A 12,198-nucleotide genomic window follows, 5' to 3' on the forward strand; every position below is an offset into this window, starting at 1 on the left:
CTCGCGCTTGCTCTCTTCCTCAATTCTTCCTTGTTACCTTCTCTCTCTGTTTCTCTTCACCGTGGTCTCTCTCCATCCCTTTCTCCTCTTCTTTCCTTCTTCCTTCACTTTTCCCTCTTACCCACAGTCTTCTAGACTAAGTATGGGTCCTCTAAGGTCACTTAAGAGTAAATATTTTCCTGGTATTGAAATAGAACTGAGATGTCAGTTTTAAAACTGTCCAAAGTCTTAGAGCTCAGAACAGCAGTAGGTGGTAGAATGGGCCTGCACAGGAACAGAAGGCACAGCCTCACAGTGGACGTGACTCCTTCTTTCTTGTATTCCCTTCAGGGAAATATGGGGACTCTGATCAACATGCTGCCCCTGTTTCTGCTCTTCCTGCTCCTGAAGCCATTGCAATTCCAGTTGATAACTGATGGTTCGTTAACAGATGAAGAATTTGAAGAGCATTTAGATGGTACAGGTCCTAGCAGAGAACCTACCAAGAAATTATTCAAAGCCCATGTCATTATTGATCCTGAAAGACCATTACATGATCCAACATACTGTAGCAATGAAATGAAGAGAAAAAATGTTCACCGTCAGTTTTATTGTGTTAAGGAACATTTCTTCCTTCAAGCATCATATGAGGACATTCAAAAGATCTGTCATAACACATTTATGTCCTGTGGCGAAGAAGTTGGGATCTGTTTCACAAGTGAGAAAAAAATAGAAGCAGTGCATTGTGTTTTAACAAGTGGGATCAGGATGCCAAATTGTGAATACACTTCCTCTTATGAGAAGGGATGGGTCTTTATTACTTGTCGATGGCAAAATGATATCAGAGAAATTATCCCTGAATCTGTGGTTGGTATGCTGACATCCACCGGGAAAGTACCTTCTTCCCCCCACCATTGTTAAAGTATATTCTGAAAGACGTTAGAGCTAGAAGATAGAAACTTATTCTTACTGATCCTTACAAGCAAACTTGAGAATGAAAATTTTGATCTAATTTGTTTTAGTTATCCACCACCTGCCTTTTTTCTAGAAGACAGAAACATTCTTACTGATCCTTACAAGCAAACTTGAGAATGAAAATTTTGATCTAATTTGTTTTAGTTATCCACCACCTGCCTTTTTTCTTCTTACATCAGACAAAGAAAAGGTGGGCAGGGCTAAGATATAGTGCTCTGAGATGTGATTTCAAACAAGTCATACAGTTCAGCACATTTTGAATGTGTTGTGAGGATGAATGCCTGAAGGGAAAGGATGACCAGCAGCAAGCCGTTATGAAATGGTTGCTGAGGTGTGCTCCAAAGTTGTATTCACGGAATGTCTGGTTCAGTAGAAATAATAAAGTGCATCATTGTAGCTAGGTGTCTCTGGTATGCTTATGTGGAGTTTCTGGGTTTGGACTGATCTTCCTTGTGAAACAGTTTGAATCAAAAAGAATTGGAGAGACTTCCATGGTGGTCCAGTGCCTATAACTCCAGGCTCCCAATGCGGGGGGCCAGGGTTCCATTCCTGGTTATGGAATGAGCTCCTAAATGCCAAAACTAAGAGTTTACATGCTGCAAATATAAACATAAAAATGCCCCAACTAAAAATTCAGCATGCCACAGAGAAGATCGAAGATCTAGTGAGCTGCAACTAAAACCTGGTGAAGCCAAATAGATAAGTAAATTATTATTTTTTAAAAAATGAGAAGTATTGGGACCGCCCTGAGACATTACAAACTTCATCTTCCTAGTGCTATATTTATAGAATTTCCATTTGTTTTCTTCTTTCCGTGTAACACAATACTCATGGGATCTTGAAGATATCGATATAACAGGAGCCATCTTAGCATCCCCTGGTGGTTAAGCTGGTAAAGAATCTGCCTGCATTGTGGGAGACCTGCGTTCAATCCCTGGTTTGGGAAGATCCCCTGGAGAAGGGGATGGCTACCCACTCCAGTATTCTGGCTTGGAGAATTCCACGGACTGTATAGTCCATGTGGTCACAAAGAGTTGGACAAGGCTGAGTGACTTTCACTTGCCTATCTTAGCATCAACATCTAAATATTCAGAATAGCAAATTCCTCAAAGTACTTTTCAATTGTCCATTGCTACTTCTGTGGATTTCCACATTTTTGGCTTTTTTTCTTTTCTTTTTTTTTTTTTTTAACTATTTATTGGATTGTAGTTGATTTACAATGTTATGTTAGATTCAGGTGTACAGAAAAGTGAATCTGTTACACTTCTACATAATATCCACTCCTTTTAAGATTCTTTCCTCATAAAGGTCATTACAGAGTATTGAGTCAAGTTCCCTGTGTTATACAGTAGGTCCTTATTAGTTATCTATTTTTTATGGTAATGTGTATATATCAATCCCAATTTTCCAGTTTATCCCTCCCACATTTTTTTTAGCTTAGTTATCACTGTTCACAAAACAATTCCAAACTTTCTGGCATAGTCACTGTCATTCACCATTTCTTTCCCTCAACTCCTGTAGCTGTGGCTTCATCTGAGAAAATTCCACTTCCAAAAGAGTCTGGAGATCCAGTGTGAGAAAAGAATTCTACCTTTCCAGTTTTGGTAACAATTTCTCTCTGTAAAATTCCTTGTGGTCTGATGATTATTCCCCATAACTTAATGAAAATGGGATAAGGAGGACTGAAGAGGGGAATGGGAGTGGGAGTGCCTGTCACTCTTGCACACTTCATTTCAATCCCCCCATAACTTAATGAAAATGGGATAAGGAGGATTGAAGAGGGGAATGGGAGTGGGAGTGCCTGTCACTCTTGCACACTTCATTTCAATCCCCCCATAACTTAATGAAAATGGGATAAGGAGGATTGAAGAGGGGAATGGGAGTGGGAGTGCCTGTCACTCTTGCACACTTCATTTCCATCCAGTCCATGCGTGTCCTCCATCCCCTTCCTTGTCCTCAGACTCAGAGCTAGGTCCTCACTTATCAATAAGGCCCTGGGCCCGGGGCTGCCAGAACCCATTCAGTGACTAAGAAAATCAAGCCTTCAGATACCACTCTTCACCTGGAAACTCCTGGCTTTTGATTGTAATATCTGAGTGAACGAGGATTCCATCAAACTTTTGAGAATCACCATGACTTCCTCTAAAAGCCAACCCCCTAGACATCAGCTGAAGAAGTTCTCCAAATAGGCTAGCTTGGGTATGTGCTCTGGACCATCTCATCTGGGCCATGTTTATCTCAAGTATATTGGAGTTCTACCACATACAATAAATATATTTATGAGAGTATGATTTAGTATTGTAACTAAGGCCTAAAATCATCATAATGTATTAATATCTCTTTTTCCCCAGATAAATGATCATATCCATACACATTCTATAATTAGAGCCATGGAACTAGAACAATTATTATTTACACAAATTGTTCCTCTTACCTAATATTGCATAAGAAATCCAGATCCAGCCACTACTCACTCGCGTCCCTAAAATAAGTCAAAACAGTAATTTCTAGCTTTATGTATATTAAGATTGCAAAAGATTATTGTCCCGTGCCCGTTAGTACTCTTTCCTTAATAAAACCAAACTAATAAGGTGAGCATTATCAATTCCTAAATTCCCATCACAATTTATTCTTTATGTAGGTGAAACAGTGTCAGACTTTGTTTTTTGGGGCTCCAAAATCACTGCAGATGCTGATTGCAGCCATGAAATTAAAAGACGCTTGCTCCTTGGAAGGAAAGTTATGACCAACCTTGATAGTATATTAAAAAGCAGAGACATTACTTTGCCAACCAAGGTCCGTCTAGTCAAGGCAATGGTTTTTCCCGTGGTCATGTATGGATGTGAGAGTTGGACTGTGAAGAAGGCTGATCGCCGAAGAATCGATGCTTTTGAACTGTGGTGCTGGAGAAGACTCTTGAGAGTCCCTTATACTGCAAGGAGATCCAACCAGTCCATTCTAAAGGAGATCAATCCTGGATGTTCATTGGAGGGACTGATGCTAAAGCTGAAACTGCAATACTTCGGCCACCTCATGCGACGAGTTGACTCACTGGAAAAGACTCTGATGCTGGGAAAGGTTGGGGGCGGGAGGAGAAGGGGACGACAGAGAATGAGATGGCTGGATGGCATCACCGACTCTGTGGACATGAGTTTGAGTGAACTCCGGGAGTTGGTGATGGACAGGGAGGCCTGGCGTGCTGTGATTCATGGGGTCGCGGAGAGTCGGACACAACTGAGCGACTGAACTGAACTGAACTGAACTGAGGTGTCCCTTGAGATAACGCACATTCATTTTACTTAACTATGGTAAAAATTATTTATCCTTTTGCGCTGGCTTATTTACCTTAGATTAATGTCTTCAAGTTTCACCCATACTGTAGCATATGTTAGAATTTCCTTGTTTTGAAGGCTGAATAATATGCCATTAAATGTGCATACCACATGTTGTTTATTCTTCCATTCACTGGTGAACATGTCTACCATTTGTGAATAGTGCTGCTTTGAACATAGATGTACAAATATCTGTTCTAGTTCTTGGTTTCAGTTCTTCTGTGTATATACTGGGAAGTGAAAATTTTAATTTATTAGCTGTTTGAAATGTGAGAATCAAACAACACTATTTTCAATATTCAGATAAATTATAACAGGGTTCGAAACTGTGATGATACCAATCAGGGCACACACACACACACACACACAGAAAGAAACTGAACTTTCTGTTTTACTAGGACAAATTCTGATAATGTGAGTTTTCTAATTATGTAAAAGAGCTGGAAGACACCTAAAATAAGAACTGAGGGAAGTTTTGTTGCACCCTTGAGAGTTGGAATTTTGATGCAGACACTTGAATTTAGTAAAAAAAAAAAATTCACACTTTTCTTGCACCTGAGTTTGAAAGCATTTTCACATTGCACGTATTTTTGAATTTATTTATTTTTATAAGAAGTTGCTGGTTTTTGAAAAATCTGTGGTGTCTTTTGCCATTAGGAATTATTATTATGTTATTTGTTTTAGGTAAGGTTTTCTTTGTAGTCGTGTATGCTGCTGCTGCTGCTAAGTCGCTTCAGTCATGTCCAACTCTGTGCGACCCCATAGATGAGAGCCCACCAGGCTCCCCCGTCCCTGGGATTCTCCAGGCAAGAACACTGGAGTGGGATGTCATTTCCTTCTCCAATGTGTGAAAGTGAAAAGTGAAAGTGAAGCCGCCCAGTCGCGTCTGACCCTTAGCGACCCCACGGACTGCAGCCTACCAGGCTCCTCCATCCATGGGATTTTCCACGCAAGAGTACTGGAGTGGCTTGCCATTGCCTTCTCCGGTAGTCATGTATATGAGTATGCAATTCAGTCTCTGTGTGTAAGCAAGTCTTTCAATCATTTACTTTATGTCTGTACTCCTCTTTTGTGTAATAAAGACATTCCTGGAAGTTTTCTGGTAGTCAAATGGTTAGGATTCCACGTTTTCACTGCTATGTACCAAACTCAATCCCTGGTTGGGAAACTGAGATCCTGACTGGACATGGCCGAAGAAAGAATCACTGAGCTTGAGCATATCTCAATAGAAGCATTTAAAACCGAAAAGTGAAAAGAACAAAAACTAAAAGAGAAACAATAGTTACCAGGGACCTGGGGAAAAGGGAGGATGTGAAGTTATTGCTTAGTCAGTACAGAGCTTCAGTATGGAATGATCAAAAAGATTTGAGATGGATAGGGGTGACAGTTATACAATAATGTGAATGTCCTCAGTGCCACTCAACTGTATAGTTACAGACTCCTAAAATGTTAAGTTTTATTATGTATATTTTACCACAATAAAAATAATGGGAAAAATTTAATATAAAAGACAAGGCAGGGACTTCCCTGGTGGTCCAGTGGTTAAAAATCTGCCTTTCAATGCAGGGCACAAAGATTTGATCTCTGGTTGGATTCAAAAAATGAAGATCACAGCATCTGGTCCCATCACTTCACGGCAAGTAGATGGGGAAACAATGGAAACAGTGACAGACTTTATTTTCTTGGGCTCTAAAATCACTGCAGATGGTGACTGCAGCCATGAAATGAAAAGATTCTTGCTCCTTGGAAGAAAAGCTATGAGCAACATAGACCAGCATATTAAAAAGTAGAGACACTACTTTGCCAACAAAGTTCTGTCTAGTCAAAAGTATGGTTTTTACAGTAGTCATGTATGGGTGTGAGAGTTGGACTATAAAGAAAGCTGAGCACTGAAGAATTGATGCTTTTGAACTGTGGTGTTGGAGAAGACTTTTGAGAGTCCCTTGGACTGCAAGGAGATCAAACAGTCAATCCTGAAGGAAATCTGTCCTGACTGTCCATTGGATGGACTGATGTTGAAGCTGAAACTCCAAAACTTTGACCACCTGATGCAAAGAACTGACTCATTGGGAAAGATCCTGATGCTGGGAAAGATTAAAGGAAAGAGAAGAAGGGGATGACAGAGGACGAGATGGTTGGATGGCATCACCAACTCAATGGACATGAGTTTGAGCAAACTCTGAGAGTTGTTGATGGACAGGGAAGCCTGGCATGCTATAGTCCAGGGGGTTGCAGAGTCGGACATGACTGAGTAACTGAACTGAACTGAACTAAACTGGGCTTTCCTGGTGAGTCAGATGGTAAAGAATCTGCCTGAAATGCAGGAGAACAAGGTTTGATCCCTAGGTGGGGAAGATCCCCCGGAGAAGGAAATGGCAACCCACTCCAGTATTCTTGCCTGGAGAATCCCATGGGCAGAGGAGCCTGATGGGCTACAATTCATAGGGTGGCAAAGAGTCGGAGATGACTGAGCAACTAACACTTTCATTTTTTCCATTGGGAACTAGATCCTACATGCTACGGAGCAACTAAGCCCACATGCCACAATTACCAAGCTGGCGCTCTAGAGCCCATGAACAGCCCAGTGCCCTAGAGTCTGTACTCTGCATCAAGAGAAGCTAATGCAATGAGAAATCTGTGCACAACAACTAGATTAGTTTGCTTGCCACAACTAGAGAAAGCCCGCAGGTAGCAACGAAGACCCAGAGCAGCCAAAAATAAATAAAAATTTAAAAATACATATATATTAAAAAAGAAAAAGGAAGGGATCTTTTTTTCTAAAAGAAAGATATATCCTCTGTCTCACCATGATGTAATGGTTAAAAGCAAAACTCTTGGCATGAATCTAGCCTCTCTTGGCACTCTAGGACTGTTAGGTAGCCAGTCAGATGAGTAGGTCCCACCCCATCCTGGACAGTTTGTCTTTCTCTCTCCCACCTGGACACTGGTACTTGGACCATGCCTAGAGATCCTCCCTTTTGTGGTCAAGGACCACAACAAGATTTCCAGCCACATCAGGACTAAGCAAGATAAAACCACCAGCACAAGTTCGTGCAAGTGGACCAAGACTTATAAGATGATTCAAGGTAATCTGAGATTCATTTTGTCATATCTGTAGTAAATTCAGTTCAGTTCAGTTCAGTTCAGTCGCTCAGTCGTGTCCGACTCTCCGCGACCCCATGAACCACAGCACGCCAGGCCTCCCTGTCCATCACCAACTCCCGGAGTTCACTCAAACTCATGTCCACAGAGTCGGTGATGCCATCCAGCCATCTCATTCTCCGTCGTCCCCTTCTCCTCCCTCCCTCAACCTTTCCCAGCATCAGAGTCTTTTCCAGTGAGTCAACTCGTCGCATGAGGTGGCCAAAGTATTGCAGTTTCAGCTTTAGCATCAATCCTTCCAATGAACACCCAGGATCGATCTCCCTTAGAATGGACTGGTTGGATCTCCTTGCGGTACAAGGGACTCTCAAGAGTCTTCTCCAACACCACAGTTCAAAAGCATCAATTCTTCAGTGATCAGCTTTCTTCACAGTCCAACTCTCACATCCATACATGACCACGGGAAAAACCATAGCCTTGACTAGACGGACCTTTGTTGCCAAAGTAATGTTTCTGCTTTTTAATATATTATCAAGGTTGGTCATAACTTTCCTTCCAAGGAGTAAGCGTCTTTTAATTTCATGGCTGCAATCAGCATCTGCAGTGATCTTGGAGCCCCCAAAAATAAAGTCTGACACTGTTTCCACTGTTTTTCTATTTCCCATGAAGTGATGGGACTAGATGCCATGATCTTTGTTTTCTGAATGTTGAGCTTCAAGCCAACCTTTTCACTCTCCTCTTTCACTTTCATCAAGAGGCTTTTGAGTTCCTCTTCACTTTCTGTCATAAGGGTAGTGTCATCTGCATATCTGAGATTATTGATATTTCTCCCAGCAATCTTGATTCCAGCTTGTTTGCCCCCCGCCCAACTCCCTTGGGTTTCGCTTGAGTGCTTATGGGTAAGGACCTGAACAAGAGGAGAAAATTATATAACCTAAAGCTGTCAAAAAATTTGTCAATGCAGGACACAAGGAGGAACCACCACTCTAAAAAACCAACCCTACCCTATTGCAAGCCTGCTTCTGGTTTCCAGACAACCTGCTCTCATCCTTTCTTCAGAGTGTGCTTTCCCTCTGCTTAATAAAACTCCTGCTACTTAAAACTGCTGTATACCTCTAGACTGAATTCTTTTCCTTTGATAAGGGCAAAAACTGAGGAAATCCCTGTTTTGCCAGTGACAGGACTACATTCAGATCAGCCCTCATAATCCTGTATCTCTGAGCCCTTGGCAGTTTTCCTGGTAGCATCTTCCCACTCTCGGTGATGAGTAGAAAGAAGAGTTAGGATCCTCTCTTCCCATGCATTGCTTACACAGTACTAGGCAAGAACTTTTAAGTGACTACCATTGGTCCCAGTTAATGCATCCACTCCCTGTATACTTCCTGAAGATAGAATAGCAGCGAACATCTCAGAGTTAATGTCAAAACATCAGACATATATTGTTAATTTTTCTCCAGGAATAATTACATTGATTTATATTGTCATCAATAGTATATAAGCCTCTTTTTTCAAGAATGCCTTCAAAACTGGTTTTGTTTTTTGTTTGCTTAAATCTCTGTTAATTTGACAAGTGACACATTGTGCATCCTTCACTGATTTTATCTACGCACATAGGATTTTTGACCCGATGACTACAGCTCTTTCAGCCAACCCTAAATGGCTTCACTTCAAATTGATTGTAAGGCCTTGATCCCCTAAAGTTAGGTCTTTCTCTTTCAATTCTGTGAGGAAGGGGGAAGAGGACACATATTTCAGAAATTTAACTAGAAGACATAGAAGGATTTGACCCAGTTCTGAATATCCACATCTTCTAGCCTCTACAAAGTACTTTCCGTGATAATTTCACAGTTGTTTCTATTTTCTCTTATGGTGTTAGAGTTCCTAATCTTCCCAAGATAGATTGGAAAATGGGGTCCTCCTGATAGCTGCTAATCTCAGTACACTTAGGCACACTGTGGTTTCAAAATGATCTTTATTTTCTCCCCCATGAAATGTTACATCATTCTAACCCTCTGAATTTCAGAGGAATACAGGAAAGTTAACATCTCATTCCTGTGGTTCCCAAACTTCACAGACCTGGCTCAGAGATTGCAATCTGGTTGGAAAGAAGAACTAGAGGATTTGAATCAAAGTTGAATTTACATAGTATGAAAGGATTCTCAATGAATTTAGAGTGAGCATACATCAAAGTTTATTTTACTTTAAAAAAAACTGTTTATTTTTATCTTTGGCTGCACTGGGTTTTTGTTGATGCATGTGGGCTTTCTCTAGTTGTGGTGCTTGGGCTTCTCATTGCAGTGGCTTCTCTTGTTGTGGCTCTCAGGCTTTAGATCATGCAGGCTTCGATAGTTAAGGTGCATGGGCTTCGTTGCCCCTTGATATGTGGAATTTTCCTGGACTAGGGATTGAACTCATGTCCCCTGCATTGACAGGTGTATTCTTAACCACTGGGCCACCAAGGAAGCATGATTTTTTAAAATTCTTCAGTAAGAAGCATATTTTTCTGCTTTGTTCTTTACCTCAGACTGCATGTCTATTTGGGGATGGCAGTAGTGCTCTGACTGAGATTATGAGGGCACTATCCAAGGCATTGCAAGTAGGATCTGCTGATCCTACTTAATCAATGTTCATTCATTTACTCAATAAGTATTTATTTAGTGTCTATGTATGCTGGTTACTTTAACAGCTATTGGGCACACAAAGTGAAATATGAGTGAGTGGGTATAGGTTAAATTATTTCTAAAACCAGAACTCAAACAGATTCAGGCATGCATGGTTAACTGCTAAGGCAGTGTTTGAAAGGTTCTAGCTACAACAGGAGAATTGCTGGAGAGAAAGGATTCTTCATGATAGAAAAGAAAATGAAAATTGGAGCAGAGAAGCAAGAATGGTCTTTCACCTTCATCCACCTCCCCATCCCACACTCCGTATAAACACCAGCAAACACTTGGCCTTTTTGACTAGTGTTTGAACACTATGGGAAAAGAAACTTCGAGTATGATAGAGCTATTCTGATGAGAGACTAAGGAACAAACAATGCTGTTTGGGGGCTTATGGACTGAAGGGTAACATAGGGTGATAAAGGCATAATCTCTACATTCTCCGGAGAAAAACCACACACTTTTACGACCTCCACACAAACAGTTTTGGCACTGTTGGAAGAAAGCACTTCTTGATATAGAAGCTAAGTGTCGTGGAGACACAGGAAGCCATGACATTGATCCAGCTCCCACAGGTGTCTTCATGGGTACAAGATACTATCAAAAAGGCTAAAGCTGGAAGAAAAAGACATCACCTGGTACATGTGACCTACTGGTCTGGGAGCATCTTGACACCTCCTTTGGAGAATCCTAGATGTGACAGTTATTGATAGGGACAGAGTGAATGAATGAAGTAAGTGATTAAATAGTTAATCCAACGAGGAGACTGTAAGTAGAGAAAATATGGGAGACCCCTGTAAGTTAAAGATTACCCAAGAAAGCAGGTTTGCTTAATCACAAAACCGAGCAGTCTTGCTTAGCAACAAAACCATGCGACAGAAGCACGAGACCTGCCCCCAAACAATAAAACAATGGTGGCATGAGAGCTCAGTAAGTTACTGATCCATAGGACATGCTCTCTGCACACATAGAAAACAATAGTTTGTGGACCTAGCTTGACCATGTAGGGACAAGAAAACTCCCCTGCTCAACCTGGAGGAGGAACTGATGTTGGAAGCATGACGTCTACTCTAGAAAGACAAAGAAGTTCTTCTCCTTCACTTCCACTATTCCTTTGATTATAAAACTGTAGCCTAGTAAATTTTTGGGGTGTGGCATTTCTTGCTCACCACTTGTAAGCCTCACAAGTGTCCTGTTCTAACAAATCACTTCCTATCTATCACTTTGCTCTCACTGAATTATTCTCTGTGCTGAGACATAAAGGAGCTCTTCAGAGCCCCCAAAATGACACCAAATGGTTTCTCTATGACATGGGAGAGATTTTTAAGAGCATCTGAAGGGTACATAGTAAGGTAGACACAACCCATTGTCCCTCAATATCTGTAATGCCTTTCTTTCCCTGGGAGTTGAAAAAGGAACCTCAAATTTTACCTGAGCACATAGCTACCCAAAATAAAAGAAATATTTCCTGTTTTATTTGCAAGTAAAATTGTGTGTGTGTGTGTGTGTTAGTCGCTCAGTCGTGTCCATGTACTGTAGCCCGTCAGGCTGCTCTGTCCATGGGATTCTCCAGGCAAGAATACTGGAGTGGGTAGCCATTTCCTTCTTCGGGGAATCTACCCGAACCAGGGATTGAACCCAGGTTTCTCACATTGCAGGCAGATTTTTTACCGTCCGAGCCACCAGGGAAGCCCACAAGTAAAACTGGCCACTTGAATAATTTCTAGACAATGAGACGTCTATAGAAAATAAGAGAAATGAGTGAAACTTTGGGGACACATCCTTGAAGGTGTGAAATGGAATATCTCTTGCCATCAGCTATTTCTGGCCTCCAAGTGTGAATTTCTGAGCCCAGAGGGTCCCCAAGAAGAAAACTTCTGGCTGGTGGCAGCCATCAGCCACTCCCTGTAATTAAAAAAAAAAAGGATGCTGGTTCTAGATGGCTTTGATGCATATGAAAGGAATGACTTCAACAATCCCAGACTCTCGCATCTTCCCATACGTAGATGAGAGCTACATTCCTTACCTTGAGTTATCTGGTTTTCCTTAATTAACAATAATCTTTGATTGTCAGACTATCTGCCCCGCTTCTATATATCCTGACTCCTTCCCCTGCCTCTTCGGAGCCAATTCTCAGGGCTACCTGTGAT

The 12,198-nt window shown here is 41.3% G+C and overlaps 1 protein-coding gene across 1 annotated transcript; it reads left to right on the top strand.

Annotated features, from left to right (window-relative positions):
* The first annotated feature begins 258 nt into the window (after nucleotides 1–258).
* On the top strand, nucleotides 259–900 carry LOC129563494 (inactive ribonuclease-like protein 9). Its single transcript, XM_055437255.2, has one exon. It carries the CDS (start codon nucleotides 259–261, stop codon nucleotides 898–900), a length of 642 nt encoding a protein of 213 aa, XP_055293230.2.
* Nucleotides 901–12,198: the final 11,298 nt, after the last annotated feature.

Source organism: Moschus berezovskii, chromosome 9 (genome assembly GCF_049115385.1).
Source record: "Moschus berezovskii isolate FMDL1 chromosome 9, NW_MosBer_1.0, whole genome shotgun sequence".
Classification (NCBI taxonomy): Eukaryota; Metazoa; Chordata; class Mammalia; order Artiodactyla; family Moschidae; genus Moschus; species Moschus berezovskii.